General features: G+C 52.8%; 6 protein-coding genes across 7 annotated transcripts; 4 read left to right on the forward strand and 2 right to left on the reverse strand.

Moving 5' to 3' along the window:
- Positions 1–504: 504 nt before the first annotated feature.
- Positions 505–6,919, forward strand: LOC128273056 (uncharacterized). Its single transcript, XM_053010969.1, has 4 exons — positions 505–551; positions 1,052–1,234; positions 6,112–6,269; positions 6,338–6,919. Exons 2-4 carry the CDS (start codon positions 1,174–1,176, stop codon positions 6,572–6,574), a joined length of 456 nt encoding a protein of 151 aa, XP_052866929.1. The 5' UTR covers positions 505–551; positions 1,052–1,173; the 3' UTR covers positions 6,575–6,919.
- Positions 6,920–8,385: 1,466 nt separating this feature from the next.
- Positions 8,386–9,329, forward strand: LOC128273055 (trypsin-1-like). Its single transcript, XM_053010967.1, has 3 exons — positions 8,386–8,440; positions 8,518–8,813; positions 8,886–9,329. The coding sequence occupies exons 1-3, from the start codon at positions 8,386–8,388 to the stop codon at positions 9,327–9,329; spliced, it is 795 nt and encodes a 264-aa protein (XP_052866927.1).
- Positions 9,330–9,799: 470 nt separating this feature from the next.
- Positions 9,800–10,555, forward strand: LOC128271081 (trypsin-1-like). The gene has a single exon (XM_053008517.1). The coding sequence runs from the start codon at positions 9,800–9,802 to the stop codon at positions 10,553–10,555; it is 756 nt and encodes a 251-aa protein (XP_052864477.1).
- A 625-nt stretch (positions 10,556–11,180) lies between these two features.
- On the reverse strand, positions 11,181–12,057 carry LOC128273054 (trypsin-1-like). The gene is made up of 2 exons (XM_053010966.1): positions 12,003–12,057; positions 11,181–11,935 (listed from the first exon to the last, which is right to left on the reverse strand). The coding sequence occupies exons 1-2, from the start codon at positions 12,055–12,057 to the stop codon at positions 11,181–11,183; spliced, it is 810 nt and encodes a 269-aa protein (XP_052866926.1).
- Positions 12,058–12,657: 600 nt separating this feature from the next.
- On the forward strand, positions 12,658–14,556 carry LOC128271082 (zinc finger protein 391-like). The gene is made up of 3 exons (XM_053008518.1): positions 12,658–12,804; positions 12,869–13,020; positions 13,092–14,556. Exons 1-3 carry the CDS (start codon positions 12,658–12,660, stop codon positions 14,554–14,556), a joined length of 1,764 nt encoding a protein of 587 aa, XP_052864478.1.
- A 66-nt stretch (positions 14,557–14,622) lies between these two features.
- LOC128271883 (hsc70-interacting protein 1-like) lies at positions 14,623–16,576 on the reverse strand. 2 transcript variants are annotated; one of them, XM_053009558.1, is made up of 2 exons: positions 16,440–16,576; positions 14,623–16,377 (listed from the first exon to the last, which is right to left on the reverse strand). In XM_053009558.1, the coding sequence occupies exon 2, from the start codon at positions 16,349–16,351 to the stop codon at positions 15,047–15,049; it is 1,305 nt and encodes a 434-aa protein (XP_052865518.1). In that variant the 5' UTR covers positions 16,352–16,377; positions 16,440–16,576; the 3' UTR covers positions 14,623–15,046. The 2 variants fall into 2 exon arrangements, with proteins under 2 accessions (XP_052865518.1, XP_052865519.1); XM_053009559.1 differs by having other exon boundaries at positions 14,623–16,374; positions 16,440–16,558.
- Positions 16,577–16,616: the final 40 nt, after the last annotated feature.

Here is a 16,616-nt window from a genome sequence, read left to right on the forward strand (position 1 = left end):
TAACCAATAGCAAACATTGATTATTTTCGTTCATATTCCGTTAGAAAGCCAGATACCAATTAATGGTGCTAATCGCCTGAAATGGTGGAACCCGTTAACGAAACGACACCGGTCGACGGGGCGGTCACGCAACACTTGCTTGGCCACCGTCTTGGCCGTGTTCTAAGAAGCGCGCGGCGGCGATCAAGAACAAGAGCAACGGCGCCTGTGAGCGGTTTCGGAGAGCGTATAACCGCAAAACTACTCACAACTTGTTTCAACTTCCGTGGCCGCGAAGACGAGCGGCACTTTGGCCGGTTGTCAGCTAGGGGTATGACGTCCGCGCGTTTTGCGAACGGGGCCTCCGTTTTTTTTTTCGTACACCTTTCACTATCCTTTGCGCGGCGAGAGAGAGCGAGCCCGAGAACCGAAACCGCGATTTGCGTGGCCACTCGCGGGGGTTGGGTGTCGGTGGGGTCCCTTCATCTTATAAAAGAGACTCCCCGCGAGGTCCGTTTCTTCAGTATACGAACGAACTCTGGCCGAACTCTGGTGGGGTGCGCGAAACTACGGTACGCGACTGTTCGCGATCGCGGAGTACGCGACCTGCTCTCTGACTGCGGGACTTGTTGACTCGAAACAACTTCTTCCATGCTCGACGGGATTTAGTGAAGCAAGAATTGATCCACGATCCGTAAGACGTGGAGTGTTCCGCGCGATCAATCTGCACTTTATTTTCGCACAAGCCCCACGAAGCTGACTCAGCGCATTCGCGATCGATGATCGATTGATCAGCCGTCTCGGTTCTACTCGGCGGTTCTGCGCTTGTGTGTTGTCGCCCCACGTCCCCGCGAGACTTGCCATCTTGAGTCACTCTCTCTCTCTCCCTCCTTCCCTCTCTTTTCATTTGTCTCTCCCTCTCTCGATCGACGATTAAGTTGCCCCTTCTTAAAAAGCCACAGCAGCCCGGTCTCCATCAATCATTGACTCGCAAACTGGCCAACGGGCAGGACGGTCAACGAGGTGCCAATCCTAGTGATAATCTTACAACTTCTCCCTTCCGTGCTTTCAGTGATCAGCGTGTGTGTGTGTGTGTGTGTCCGTACGCGCGTGCGTGTGTGTAAAAAGTTTTAAAATAGAAAAGCAATCGCTAGTGATCCTCGACAAAGTGATCCCGAAATAATCACGGTTACAATGGCGATGAAGTGGATGATTCTGAGCTGTTTGGTCATTGCGTGCGTGATTCACGCCGGAGGTGAGTTTTTGAAGGGAATTTTCTTATAAAATTGCACGTTTTTCACCTCTGTGTGATCAAGTGATCTTCATGTGCATGCATCTTCATTTCGTTGTGCATAGATCGTGTATAAAGTGTTGTGTACATAAGTGGTAACCCTTTGACAGTGTATATATCATCGACTAGTAGCCCTCCGGTTAGCTCAAATCTTCATTTCCGTTCTGGCTTCTTTTCTGTCACTATCTGTCTGTAGTATACTCTGTCATGTTCTATTTCCTAATTTCTTTCGCGGATTGATCCTTCTCATACGAAACATCCGTTTTGTTTTTCATTATCAAAATCTTTGTCATATTTAACATTTGCACTCACAACGGTTTACTGTAGCAGGATTGATTTATGGGAAGTCTGCCTTCCTCCAACGCCTTCGCACCCGACCTTACATGGGTTATCCTCCTGCACAGGAAAAGAAATCCGTTGTCCAGCCAAATGAATGATGCTAAGCTGACGGGAAAGACTAAATTGAAGCGTTCGATAGAATTCTCATTTACTTGCTCAATTATTTCTCTTCACCGCTTTTTAGGTGATAATAAATAGAAACCGATGCCAACTGATGCGCATTAACCTGCGCTGATAAGTGCTACAAATGTTGCACAAAACGCTACGAAGCATAATTAGTTGCCGAACCAGCGAACGGCAGCGAAGTGGAAGCAGATGAAAGGAGCGTACCCCGTGCCATTATCTCACTTTGTTGATTTATGTTGCTACAATTGTTTTTGCTCCGCCGTTTCCGCTTTGGCACGCGGAAGCATGGAACGGCACGGAGGCAGGCACGGAGTTGGCGTGACGCGTCCGTTGGCGTGCCTCACGTCTACACGTACTCGGCATGTATCACGGTCTGTTGCTCCAGCTGGGCCTGATGACGCTACCGAAGCCCAATCTTCATTTTATTCGACGAACCGCACAAGGTCGGCCCCACACGGCTTTAAAAAGGGACGTACGAAAACGCGGCTCACACTCCCTCGTCGGAAGCATATATTGGCGCATGGCGGATGAATATTTTACCGTGTGATCGATCGTGACCTGAGCGCGGCCCCTCGAGGTGATGCTATAAAAATCTTGCACTACTTCCTGCTGTTGGAGCTTATTAATTATTGTTTAGGAGCAACGGAGCGATCCGTGTATCCTGTTTCTGCTTGAAAGCGAGTCTTTGGCCTTGCCCACGTACTGCATACATTAATGCACAACTGGTTTTTATCAGATTAACAGATAGTTCACACAACATACAGCTGATTTGCGGAACCACACGAATGCTGCCACGAGGCGAAATTGCGGCCGTAAGAAATAAGAAACATCATATTCGGCGCCGCTTCAGCCGCCACCGAAAGCGTGAAGTACACGCAGTTTCACTCCGCTCGTGCCTTCTTGGCCACTGCCGCTGTGTTCTTTTTCAAGTTAACGGATGTTAATGTACTGTACGGCCCAATGGTCCGGTCCTTTCTGGTTTCGAACAGAACCGCCTAATAGGCACCTCGTTGGCAGTCTCTGTCAGGGACTCTTTTACCCTGAACCGGCAAGGCAAGTTGGACATTGGCCGCGCCAATGGGAGCAATTGCAAAGCGGCGCACTTGGCACAAAAAACACAGCAACGATTAACTTTAAAGAACGCCATTGCCCACACTATAGCATGGAAAAGTTAGTGAACACATAAAAATACGAAATAAAATAAACCACAACCGGTGGCAACACCAGCAGCACCAGCGCCTATTAACCGCTTGGATGAGCTTCTCCCGCTAGGCCGTGGCTTGACCGAAACGACGCACGGTGAAACGAAAATGGTAGAATAATTAGCTCCGCTGCTCTTCTGACGGCCCTACGCGAATGTCTATGCCAATGCCGCCGGCGGATATCGAAGCCCTGCGATCATAAAAGTCAGAAAAAGAGGACAGAAGCTGCACAAGTGCAACTTCGGGCCGCCGGGGCTAGACGCTTTCCCCTTTTAGCGGGGAGCCAAAGACCGGCGAAAGGAGGGTATGCAACCCGGGAGCCCCATTCCGGGGAAGGTGCCAATGACATCGGGTGCCGGGTTGATGATATTTTGGCATTCCGTTATTCGAAGCTCGGAAACATGAGAAAGGAAATACGTAAATTAGGCAAACGATTTTACTATAAATAAATAAAATAATCAAATAACATAGTCCAGTAGGCCGTTGCTTTTCGTTGTTCAAGAATATTGATAGCTGAGAGAGTTAGGACTAAAATCAGCAAAAGATGTTTCTCATCTCGGCTGAAACGATGCTCTATATTTTAATTTAATGTTGCCACACTAATCATCCTTCGTGGCCACCGACTGTTGCAACCCGCCAGGAAGTTCGATAACAAATTCGAACTAATAAAATGCAACCCCAGCAGGTTTCATTTCGCTCCCGACCCCCGCGACTAGCGCGGCCATGAAGGCCACGGGGCTTCTGGCTGCAGGTTGGTTCTGACCACCAGGACCGGTGGTCGTTAATTCGATCATCCGTGTGCACCACCCAAAACCGGTTCCGGCTGACCGGCGACGACCGACCGACCGGTGGCGTTAAACTGCGCCGTGTACGGGCACCAATTTCGCATGCACCGCCAACCCGACCCGGCGGCGGGAACTGAATCCCATTAGACCGTTGCCGGTTTTTATTGTCCTACCCGTGGCCCATCGAACCGCCCTCCGGAAACACGCCGGCAGAATCGGTTCTCAACACCGAACCGGCACACTTAGAAGTTTGCGAGGCTCAGAAGCCGCCAAGCCACTTTATCGGGGAACCGGGAAATAAGGGCTAAAAATATGCAACGCCGGTGGGGGGGAAAGATGGTTCAATGTCACCCTTCCGATGCCACCCGCGCTCTCGCGAATGGCGCAGTAGTAGCAGCTGCGCAGCGACGCGCATCGAAAACTGGTTGCACTTGCGCATTATTATTATTGTTATTTTCCCTTTTTGTCGCTCCGTCGGCCCCGGGCGTCCTAGGGCCACCTAGGTTCGCCTGATAGGAAATCGAGATCGGTTTTAAAATTCCACGTGAGCGCTGGGCGGCGCTGGTAGAACGTTCTAGCCGTGGTCGCGGTCGTGAAAACGAGTTTCCACTGCGCGACTGACTCCGGGCCCCCCAAGGCCGGCCGGCTGGCCGGGCGTGGGCAAATGAAGTGTAAATTTGCACGGCAAATATGGGGTGGAAAGAGGTTAAGAAGGGCAGGCTACTAGGCAGGCTAGGCCCGGCGGCCAGGCTACTCCAGTGCGGCACTCCCGGGTTGTTGATTGATTGGATTGGAATTTGTTTAACCGGATCTACAGAAAGAAAGCTTCCCTTTGCTGCCTGACTCATTTACTCATTGGAACGAGTTGGAATAAAGTAAAATAAGCGTCACTTCGGCGCACGTCAAATGAACACAAAATGTTGAAGCTGCGACTTGCGGCGGCAAATTGAGCGATCCTCGGTATGGTTATTAAATAGCGATCCGCTAAATAGAATTGCAACAATTTAACCTAACCGTTACTGTCAGACACCACGCTCCGGACAGCTCGCAGAGAGAAGAGCAGAAGAGAAGACCATAAAAGTCGAAAAATCTCATCAATCCTAGCAACCCCACCGGCATCCGTCCATGTGGCGGCGGCCATTGCGGAACAAATCGGTGAACAGCAGAAAAAAACGCGAGAGACTCGAGAAACGCGGGCGATATAAAGTAACCAAAATTGCTGCCCGTCATCATCATCATCATTACAGCGATCATCATTATCGTCATTAGTGCAAATAAATGCTCGCTTGGTACGTGGCCCCTCGGCGTGGATTCTTTGGCCGCGCAGCCGGACAGGACTTCGATCGACAGTGAGCTACGGAGAGATAGAGAGAGAGAGAGAGATTTTTTTAACGCTACATTCCTCATGCGGGGCGGGAAGTTACCTTAAACGAGGGGCAGATGTTTGGGGCCGATCGCGTCTCAAGGTCAACCCCCAAGATCAACGATCGGTTGATTCCTGGGCTCCGTCACGAAACTAGTGTACAAAGCACACTAAACACGATCGCGAAACGATCAACATAACATAGACAACACAACACGATCGCCACCACAAAACTAATCACTCTGCATGACACACTAATCTGTACATTCGGGGGAAGTTTGGCACTGTATTTTGACCACCAGGAAGTAACAGCCGAACCGCACGAACACTAAGTACCGTTCTCCTGCAGAGTCCGCCCCACGCTATCAGGTGTTGGAGCCACGCGAAGGTTACGTGCCCGTGTACATTCGCGTCGGCGATGAACCGTTGGCCGACATCAACCCCGAGCTGGCGGCCGCGTTCCAGGAGTCAGTAGGTCGCGTAAGTCGCTCCGAGCTCGCCCAAGTAAGTGATTGATCGTTCGCAGCTGATCGCAGCATGTGTCGCATCTGAACACGTCACTCGTCTCTGTTAATTTGTAGGCTCTGCAGGCTGACCAGGGTGTTGCGGGGCATTCTTCGAGCCTAACGGACTCACACTCACACTCCGCTTCCGACGAGCACAAGATACTGTTGGCCGGATCGGCCGTCAAGCCGGAGGCACCACCGAAGGTTTAAGGCCGCAGCCGCAGGATGACGAAGCACGGAGTCCAGTTACACTAACCGGCACAGTTACCTGTGCGATCGAGCACACGTCCAATGTTATTTATTTCGTTACGCAAAGCGCCGCTGTTCTACTAAACTGTACCAAACCCGATTTTCCGTTGCATTCCCAATAAAGTACGCCACGTTGGGCTTCCACGTGGACCCAGAGTGTTTTGGGGGTTTGATGTTTGTTCCTCTGTTCCGCCCCGAAAGGCCCACGGTTCGGTGCGTCCTGACTGCTGATGGCTTTTTAAACGACTTCCTTTCTGTACTCCCACGGTAGATGCGAGTCCGGACAAGCACAAGGATTACCCGAAAAAGGGAGGCTTCGTGCCGGTTTACATTCGCTTCGGTAATCAACCGTTAGCTTCCATCAGTCCCGAGCTGGCCGCCGCATTCCAGGAAAGCTCGGGTCGCAGCTCTCGCAGCAAGTTGATTCAGGTAAGTCACTTGGCAAGTACCACTCTCCGACCGGCCGCTAACCCGCTTTGTTGTGCCACCTTTGCCAGGAGCTGAACCGTCCGGTGCGATTCTCGTCGGAGTCGAGCAGTGACGAGGAACTGCGGAATGACATCGCGAGCAAGCCGACCACAGTGAAGAAGGTGGACTCGGCCAGCAGCGAGAGCAACTCCATCTCGAACGAATCAATCTCTTCCGAGAAGGAAGCCAAGGAGGCCATCAAGAATTTGCTTAAACAAATGCATGCTCTCAGCAATCCGCCGTCGGTGAAGACAAACACGGTCTAATGGCTGCGCACTTGCCAGGCACTTGCCAGGGCCCTCATTAGCAGCGGTAGAAAGGCGGCTCGATGGAAAGTTGGCCGCGTGTGTTTACTAAAACCTTCAGATACTCTTGCACTGCACACTGCCATTTTGATAAATTGTATTTATAGGGAAGAAATTATATTAAATTCTCAAAAAGAAGACTGCATTAATTTAGGTCGGTGCTTTTTGGCAAACCTTAGAAGAAACAAAATCAATGAAAAAAACGAATTCAACAAGTGGTTCCCGGCCTTTTCGGGAGCCCGATTAGGGAATCGAGATTTACAATAGGTAAAAGGGCAAAAATAAAAACATCAACCGCTGTTTGAACCGAAACACGCTAACATCGTCGTTGATGGGAGTGAGGGCGAAAGAAGGAAGCTGACCGGATTATCTGCCGGAGAAGGTAAGCTCATGCCGCGAACATGTGCCAAAAATGATAACCTCTGTTTGGCTTTGGCAATCAAAACTGATACATTCCGCAGTTGGGCGCTCCAAACTGGAGTCCAACTGGCATCATCGGCCGAGTCGGGTTAGCTTTTAAACCGCAATTGGTACACGGTTCGCGAGCTATTCTGTGAAAGGCAGCCACTAAAGAAAGTCCTCTCAATAATGAAGTGTTTCTTGTTCGTCGTTTTATCGCTGGTCCTGCTGCTGGTGCAACTGTCCGCCGTTGGTACGCCGGGTTGAGCCGGAGACGACCGTTTTGAATAATGTACAATTATTTTTCTCGTTACACCCCGCCCAAAGAGCCAACTACTCATGGTGTCACCGACCAGAAGGTGCCGGTAGGTCCTCAGGTAACACACCCCGAAACAGAGGTCAAAATCATATCGCTAATGGTGCTTTGGCACTTCCCAAACAGCGCGGTGCCACTGATCAAGCCAAGGCCGGAGTAGGTGATTACGGTTGGAGTGATGAAGACCTAGGTCCACCGGGACCGAGACTGCCGGATGGTTTTTGAACCGCATCGTTATTGCAACGATTCTGCAAACAGGATGCCGTTGAACCGTGCTTGTGGACTCCGATTGATTTCACCGAAATTGTGAAGAAAGCCAGTGGTATCCCTTTGAACACGAGATGATGCCCTGTGGCGTGCTATGCAAATGAATAAACATGTCCAAAACGATGGGCGCAGTTCGTTATGACTGTAACCGTGCTCTCGGAACACAAATCCCGTATCCGTTCGGCTCAAACACTTCGTGGAACCGATTCCACGATGGTTCAACCTCACAGTAGGGATCAGTTGCACCAGTGCATTTTCGTGTGCCATCGTATTGGATACGAGAGCCGGCTGTTAGCTTCCGGTCACTGTGTACATACGGACCTACAATCAATCGTTTCTGGCGACCACACGACCTATCGAATCGGTACATGGCGGAAATCATTTCTCGACGTAGCATCTTCTCGTCGACCTGACTTTGATCCGATCCATGTTCAAGCGCAATCCTGGACGGTTTGTTCGAATCACATTGTTCTGGCCGTCTATCTGGCCGATTCCTATCTTGGCGCACCGATAAAAGGCTCCGCATGTGTTGGGACTTTACACACCGCCCTATAGCCCGGGTGCTGCCACCGCTGATTCGGATCATAATTCTGACTTCCAATTAATGTGCGATAATAGGTAAGACGAAACGTGCTGCGATTTGTCGTCGGGCACGCGCAGGTGTTCTGCTTGAAGTTAGTCCGTCCGCCATCTGCCAGATTAGATATCGACGTGTGCGACGTAAAAACCCCAACCGGCAGACTCCATTTGACCAATTTGCGTCTAGGCAGCGGTTGGTTGGGCAATAGACATGAAGGTCCTGTTGTGTGTCGTCTCTTTGATCCTGCTCGTCGAAGCGGCCCCAGGTACGCCATCATTACCGGCCTGTCACCGGCGTACGGGTGACTTTAATTGGCTTCGCAATTATTTCGCCACCCCCCAGAGCGCCGCATCTTCGGTGGATACGATGCGCTGGCCGGGGAACTGCCGTATCAGGTGTCGATCCAGCGGGCCATTCTGACCACCCGGACGCACGTCTGCGGTGGTAGTATCCTGAACCAAATGCACGTCCTGACGGCCGCTTCCTGCTTCTGGACGGACTCGAGCTCGCGCTTCGAAGTGGTCGCCGGCAATCTGCGCATCGACCAGGCAAGCGAGACCCAGCAGCTGCTGGCCGTCAACTGGATCCGTATGCATCCGGAGTACAACGGAGAAACCAGCTCATCCGACCTGGCCATTGTATGTAGCTTCTCGCGGTGCCCCGTGTCGCGTGCTCAGCGTGTAATCCTGTGCCCCCCGCTTGCCTTCTAGGTGCGTACTTCGTCGGCTTTCTTCTACAACCATCTCGTCCGTCCGATTACGCTTCCTCCGGCGGGTCAGCTTCCTTCCGGTGTCGTGCGTATCGGTGGCTGGGGCTCGCGCACCACCAGCATCCTGCCCGGGAACAACTTTTCCAACATGCTGCAGAAAATTAGTGTGCCCATTGTGGACTGGAACGAGTGCTACGCCGTTCTCGGCGGTGCCGGAGGTCCGTTCGACGAGCGGAACATGTGTACGGGACCACTGACCGGTGGCATATCGACCTGCACCGGCGATGCTGGTGGGGCCGCCGTTCAGCAACAGGGTATCGACGTTTACCTGCAGGTTGGCATCATTTCGTGGAACCTTCTGCCGTGCGCCGCAGTCAACACACCGTCGATCTACACGCGCGTGTCCGCACTCAATGACTGGATACAAGCGAACTCGGTGTTGTAAGAAAACCCTATGGAGCTCAATATTAAACTGTTACGTTTGCCACGTTAAGTTTGTTCGGTTTCGAAGTTCGAAGTAACAATATCACAGCACGATAATGCTGGCCATGCTAGCGACCGGTACCAACCATAAGCTTCATCTTCATCCCATCCATTATTTAGGGATAATCTTATCGCGTGCTGCGGAGTGTGCCGGATGATCCTTTCCGGCTATTGTGTTTCAGTACATGCGGTACATTACCATCCTGATAAGGTGGTCGCGAACGAAGGGTTTATTCATATATCATGAAGCTGTCATCGGTTTGGCAGTTGCAGTTCGGTTGTGAGATTTGTGAAACTAGAACCATAAAATGTTGCTCTCGTCACGATTAATTGGAGCTCTTCTGGTGGCAGCCATTGCTTCAGTGGCGGGTTCGTAGTCCACGCGTTAGCGCATAACTCGAATAATGATTCCCAAGTTCGATTTCAGCTAACATGGGTGACAAAACGGGTCAGCAGCGAATCGCCGGCGGTGTCCGGGCACTTCCCGGTGAGTTCCCGTGGATGGTGTCGTTGCAACGGATGCTGTTGACGCGTGGCAACCACGTGTGTGGTGGAACGATCCTGAGCAATTTCCACGTTCTCACGGCGGGAGAATGCTTCTGGTTCTACGAAAACAGCCGCTACCGGGTGCAGGCCGGTAAGGTGGTGCTCAACAGTTTCGAGGCCACCGAGCAGACCATGAATGTGCTCCGGTTCACGTTGCACCCGCTGTACGATGGCAGTGCCAGTCCGTACAATCTGGCCGTCGTCCGGACGGCCTCACCTTTCGGTTATACTCTCTTCATTTCTCCGATCACCCTCCCGTCGATCGACTCCATTCCGGAAGGAGTGGTGGCCATATCCGGTTGGGGACAGACCGCTTCCGGGCCGTTTCAGAGCATATCGAACGAGCTGCAGATGTTCCACGTGCCCATCATGCCGAACAACGTGTGCCAGATAACGGTTGGCGGATCGATCGGAAGTGGGCCGGTGACGGATCGAAACGTTTGTCTGGGTCCGGGCACCGGTGGTATCGGAACGTGTGGCGGCGACGCCGGCGGTGCGGCCGTTCAACGGATCCTCGGACAGGACGTGATCGTGGGCATCATCTCCTGGCCGGTGTCGACCTGTGGCCAGGACGGTTTCCCATCGATCACCACGCGCGTGTCGGCGTTCGTCGAGTGGATCAATCTTAATTCTCAGATATAGAGTATGATTCTTGCAGCAGTAAAGTAAAGACAAAATCAATGCGTTCCCCGTTCCCCGTCAATCACATTTTATTGGCCTTTTTGTCGTTTAGTTCGCGTGTTCAGCGCGGCGCGTGTCAACGTTGTCCACCTCCTTCACGGCCTGCCGAAGCGATAGTGGCCGCTTCCTGAGCTGCCGGCATAATGACGGTAGTTGCCACTAGTTGTTACGTTGGAAATGTTAGTAGCTTTGCACGCAGATTTTGCCACACCGGGCATCAATTACTTACTGATTCCACCGTACTTCATGCCCCATTCCATCCACGGTTTGGCCTGCTCCATGTTTTGTCGCTTCACTCTGCCACCGGTGGGGCTGCACTCGGCCGCGATAAGGACGATAAGCAGCAGCGGAATTGCGTAGTAAAATTTGAACGTCATCGTGCTGAAGCTTCAGCCGTTTACTAGTGCACCAGTGTCCGAATCTGCTCCTTTTTATAAGTTGTGTTTCCACGCCGCGCGATTTGTTAAATGTGTAAATGAGCTTATCATACCACGCATTCGTTTGGAGAACTATTTTGTAGGCCAGGAATGTCTAGGGTTTTTATTGTTATTTTGTTGATTGCTACTCCTAGGTACGAGTGGTTCGGTTAGTCAGTGTTGGCGAGAACCCACGGAATGTAGTGTGAGAGACCGACATAGACCGAAGGGAAGCCGACGGTACCGCACGGGATCCAGCCCCACGAAACGATACCGACTTGCTCGTGAACGTTACCGATGATGCGGTACAGTGGGCCACCGGAATCCCCGGAGCAAGCGGACACTCCTCCGGTCAGCGGGCCAGTGCAGATGTTGGTCGGCCCGAGGGGCGAGTCAGCGCCGGCGGCGGCTTCACACTCAGCATAAGTGATCAACGGCTTGGTGGCCTTCTGAAGAATGTTAGCAGGCAGAGGGATAGCTCCACCGGTCGAGCCCCATCCGGCCAGCGTTACAGCACCAGTTGGTGTGCTGCCCACGGTTGGCAGCGTGATCGGTTGGATAAAGGCGGTGTACGTGAGCGGACTAGCCATCCGCATTACAGCAATATCGGACGGGTTCACACCACCCAGGTATTCCGGATGCACTGTGTGGCTTGCTACGGCGATAGTCTGCCGAGTCCCTTCCGTGGCGGAAACATCATGGGTTCCGGCCCAGATCGCGAAGTTGGCTCCTGCCGGACTCTCGGTGATGCAATGAGCAGCGGTTATGACCCAGAAGTTGTTCAAAATGCTGCCACCGCAAACGTGAGCCGACAGGATCAGAATCACTCGTTGAACCGAGACGATCGAGGGGAATTCTCCCGGAAGCGCATCGATGCCTCCAACGATGCGTCCACTCGGGAAGCCGTATTTAGTCTGCACCGAGCCTAGAGGGGGTATAAAATCAGACGAATCAGCCACAGCGCAGCCGGAAAGACAAATTAGGCTTCTTACGGGGCGCAGCGGCAACGACAGCTACCACACACAGCAGAGCAAGTACGGTCTTCATTTTCAGCAACAACTACGGTAACTACCTACAACAATCCGCAGTTGAAGGGGTTTTATAACTACCGCCTTGCACGGCACCGTATCGATAACAGCATACCTAAGCGTACGATTAGATAAATCGGTGATAGTCTTAAATTCGCTGGGATCGGATCAGGGTTTACAGCGAGAAAACCCCGAACGAGAGCGACGTCATCAGAAGTGTAACTCGATAAGCGGCCTCAATCGAACGATAGGAAAATACGCCAATACGCCGGCAAGATAAAACCAAGTTTGATTAAAAACTACTAGAATCAACACATTTGGGAAAAATGTAGCAAACTTATCAGCAACAAAGCATATCGCAGTGCGGAAGGTTGCTCTAATAAGCCTACCTATAAAATTGGAAAGGTATGAAAATGGCGAAAAAAAAGATTTGTTTGATTTCAGAAAACAACACGGTAACGGTTTTTTTAAGCATTTTGAAGGAAGGTAAACATAGGTTTTCGCTCGCATTTCTACGAACCTCGCATATGTAAGCACCTTGGTACGAGCGAATTTGGCATTGTTTTGCTTTACAAACGAAACATTCCTGTTTCGCGGCTGTTTTCGTTATCCGAGAATCATGCAAAAATCGGATCTCACGTTCGATTTGAGTAAAGTTTGCCGGTTGTGTATCCAGGAGCTACAAAATGGGCTGCTGGTCAATCTGTTCACCGTCAGTATCTCCGTTAACCCTTCGGTAATGCTTGCACGCTGTACATCAATAGAGGTAATTACGGGGCCACCACAGGACGACCGGCCAACTGTTGAGTTACTTTTTCGTAAATTCGTAGGTATACGAAAAAGATGGGCTGCCACAGGCGATTTGTAACGATTGCTTTTTCAAACTGGGCATGTCGTACGAGTTCCGCAATCGCTGCGAAGCCTCGGACCAGAAGCTGCGCCAGTACCTCAACATCTTGCCCGGGCCGAGCAAAAACGAACTGTAAGTGACCGAGTGGCTGCATTTCCCTACCTTCGCTTACTCAACCGGTTACACCGTTGGCCTCTCTCTAGTGAGCACACCAAAGAGGACGACTTGTACGCCACCATGACGGACATATTTGGCCCCGAAGAACCGGAACCAATCGTTGAACCGTCAGCCACGACAACGGGCCCGTCGGACAGCCCCGAACCACCGGCGGCGAAGATCGAGAAAACACCGGTGGAACACCGTGCGGCGAAAAGCAGCGGCAGTTCCCAGCGGCAGATAAAACGGAAATCACAGCTCGATGAACTGTTGGTTAAGCACAAGGAAAAAATGTGGGTAGAAAGTACGAAGGTTAAGATATTTCGCAAAAAACGCACCGATCGCAAGAAGGTGGCCAGTGGGAAGGGACGCGCTGCGCAACTGGAGCCACCGGAACAGTGCTCGCGCTGCGGCACGTTCTTCCACTACGCCGGTCAGCTGGAGACGCACCAGCGAACGGCGGGAGCGTGTGAGAAATCGTTCGAATGTTCCGTGTGCCACCGTCAGTTCGGTCAATCCAAGAACCTGCGGATGCATCTCCGGGTCCACAACGAGCGGCGGTTTCAGTGTGAGTTTTGTAGCAAAATGTTCAAAACGTCCAGCAACCTGAACGCTCACCTGAAAACTCACTCGCAAGAGCGGAACTACGTGTGTTCGGTCTGCGAGAGGGCATTCCGAACGAACCGGGAACTCGGAAACCACGCGAAAACGCACAGCGAGTTCAAGAACTTTGTGTGCCGCCGTTGCGGCAAAGCGTTCGTGAAGCTGTCGTACCTGAAGACGCACCTAAACACGATGCACGGCGGACTGAAGCGACACCGGTGCCAGGAGTGTGGCAAACAGTTTTCCAACAGCTCGAACCTGATCGCCCACCGGCGGGTGCACACGGGCGAGAAGCCGTACGAGTGTGGCGAGTGTGACTCGAAGTTCAACCAATCGTCAGCCCTGGCGCGCCACATCCGGCAGCAGCACCGGCCGAAGCCGGCCACTCCGGAACCGGTCGTTCCACCGGCACCGATCGGCGAACTGGATGATCCCACGATCGAAGTGGACGAGAACCGGTCCGTCGAAAGTACGGCCAGTTCGGAACTGTCGGTAGCCACCTCGTACGGCATGGATGCGGCATTCTCGTACGGAGGCATGCCATACACGAAGACCTTCATGCCGCAGCATTCCGTTGCTCAACCCCAATCGCAGCTGCACCACCAGCCGACCCATCCATCACATTTCCATCACCAACAGCAGCAGCACCAGCAGCAGCAGCAGCATCACGGAATGCCGCACCACCATCTACATCACCAACCGTTTGTGCAATCGATGCCCGGCGGCAGCGGCAACCAGCAAATGCCGGGTGCTAACCTCTACTCGACGGACTATCTGCCCTACCATTCGGCGCCACAGCAACCGCACTACGAGCTCGGAGGGTACGACATGTGCTACAGCATGCCGGCGCCGACCGTGCTCAATCCTAGTCTCATGAATCCGCAACCGACGTACATCTTCGATGAGTGAAGTCCGGCTAAAGCTAATTAAAATAAAACAAAGCTAACAGCCGCAACTGGGATGATTATTGTTAATTGGAGTTCTGTTTTATTGTTCAGCCCCGGTTAAAGATAACAAGTAGCATTCCGGAGTTGAGCACACGACATCGCCACACGCTGGCCGGAAGCGTTATCGTGTCTCTACCCGTCCACGATGACCGACATTATGTTTTGCAATATTTTCTTAGCCCTTTCGCTTAAAATATATCGAATGGATTGTATAGTGTCGCTCTGTCCGCTGTCCTAACCGGAACACCCGCTCTTTCCACAAGAGGGGCTATAGCTACGAATCTAGTTTAGAAAGATCGACCGAAAGGAGGAGGATATAAGAGGAGTGAAAGCGGAACCCTACACTAACTGGCCCTAGGTGGCTCTATGGCTTTTGGTGAAACAAAAGAACAAAACAGAAATGCAACTGGCCGGCCGGTTGTCGCAGGGGACACGCGCTTGATGAAGTTGCCCTAATCCAAATCGTCCACGCGAGCACCACCGCCTGTGCCTGTGCCTGCGCCCGCACCAGCACCAGCACCCGTGCCTGCTGCACCGCCGCCTGCGCCAGCGCCAGCATCGGGTCCACCGAAACCAGGGAACCCACCAGCGAATCCGGGGAATCCCGGGAAACCTCCGGGAGCACCACCGGCGCCGCCCGCGCCGCCGGCTCCCGGGAAGCCTGGAACACCACCGCCCGGGCTGGAGTACAATTTCATGAGGATGTTCATGATTTTGGGATTATTCTGGTACTTGGAGATGTTGGCCGGATTCGCGAAGATGTCGGACATGGCCGCCGTCACTTCCGGGTCGCGGAACGCGCTGAACAAATCGGCACCGGCCCGGGCATCGAAGTCGGGCATACCACCCGGTCCACCGCCCATACCCGCGGCCGCCTCTTCCTGTGCCTTACGCTTCTCTTCCTGCGCCTTCCGAACGCGTTCCTGTCGCTCCCGGAGCTCGCGCTCCTTGCGGCGCCGGTCCTGTTTCTGTTTGTGCTGCTCGATCTTCTTCGCGTTCGGGGTCACCTCCTTAAGCCACTCGTCGGCCTCCTCGTCAAAGTCCAGCTTGCACGCCTGCCGTAAATCTTTGGCCGCTTCCTCCCAGTGGCCGAGCAGCCGGTTGGCGCGCCCACGGAACTTGTAGGCCGTGGCCGAGTCTGGGTTGATTTCCAGCGCCCGATCACAGTCCCGGATGCAGGCGTTCGGTTTCTGTAGCTTCAGGTACGCCTGGCCGCGCTTGGCATAGTACAGGGCACTCTTCGGGTTGAGCTGAATTGCACTGGAGAACAGTTTGACCGCTTCGTCGTACTTTTGCTCTCCGTACGCACAGGCCGCTTGCGAACGCAGGTCATTGGCTTGGTCAAACTCTTCCTCCGTCGGTTCCTTCGATGAGTCACCCATCGGCTGGTCCGGGTCGGTGTCCGGCTCGACGCAACCATCGTTGTCCAGCTCGAGGTCCGACTCCGGGTCCGATTCTGCCCCTTTGCCGGCCGTGGTCGGTTCCTCGCCGGCCGTGGTGGTCGAATCCGCCGCCGAGGCACTGGCACTGCCGCTAGTACTGTGGCTCGATGGCGGCGTGTTGCTGCTGGTGGTTTTTGCGCTGGCGCCCAGATTGGCAAAATCCGGCTGACCTTCGGGCACCTTTCCGCCCAAGCTTTCGACAAACTTTTTGAAAAAGTCCAACTGTCCAAGGTTCAGCAGCTGCGGACTTTTCTGGCACAAGTCGACGAACCCTTTGAGCTTCAGCAGCTCGGCCGGATTGATGGGGCATTCCATTTTGTTTCTTTCGTAGCAGGCTGCTGCTGTGGGATGGGAAGGTGTGCGCGTTACATTTTCGCACCACGAGAAAGGGCGTGTTACTTACGTTTATTTGCGTTTTCAACACAATGACGATGATGTTTTGATGAGAAAAATTACGCTGCCGGTTCGGAATGATTCCAGAAACTGTCAGAAATGGGCGACGAAAAAAGAACTATTCTGCTGCGGCGTTCCGGCTCTGGCTATTCCAATCACCACGGTACCAAGATGAGTAAAGGTGAAG

Source organism: Anopheles cruzii, chromosome 3, assembly GCF_943734635.1.
Source record: "Anopheles cruzii chromosome 3, idAnoCruzAS_RS32_06, whole genome shotgun sequence".
In the NCBI taxonomy this organism is placed as follows: Eukaryota; Metazoa; Arthropoda; class Insecta; order Diptera; family Culicidae; genus Anopheles; species Anopheles cruzii.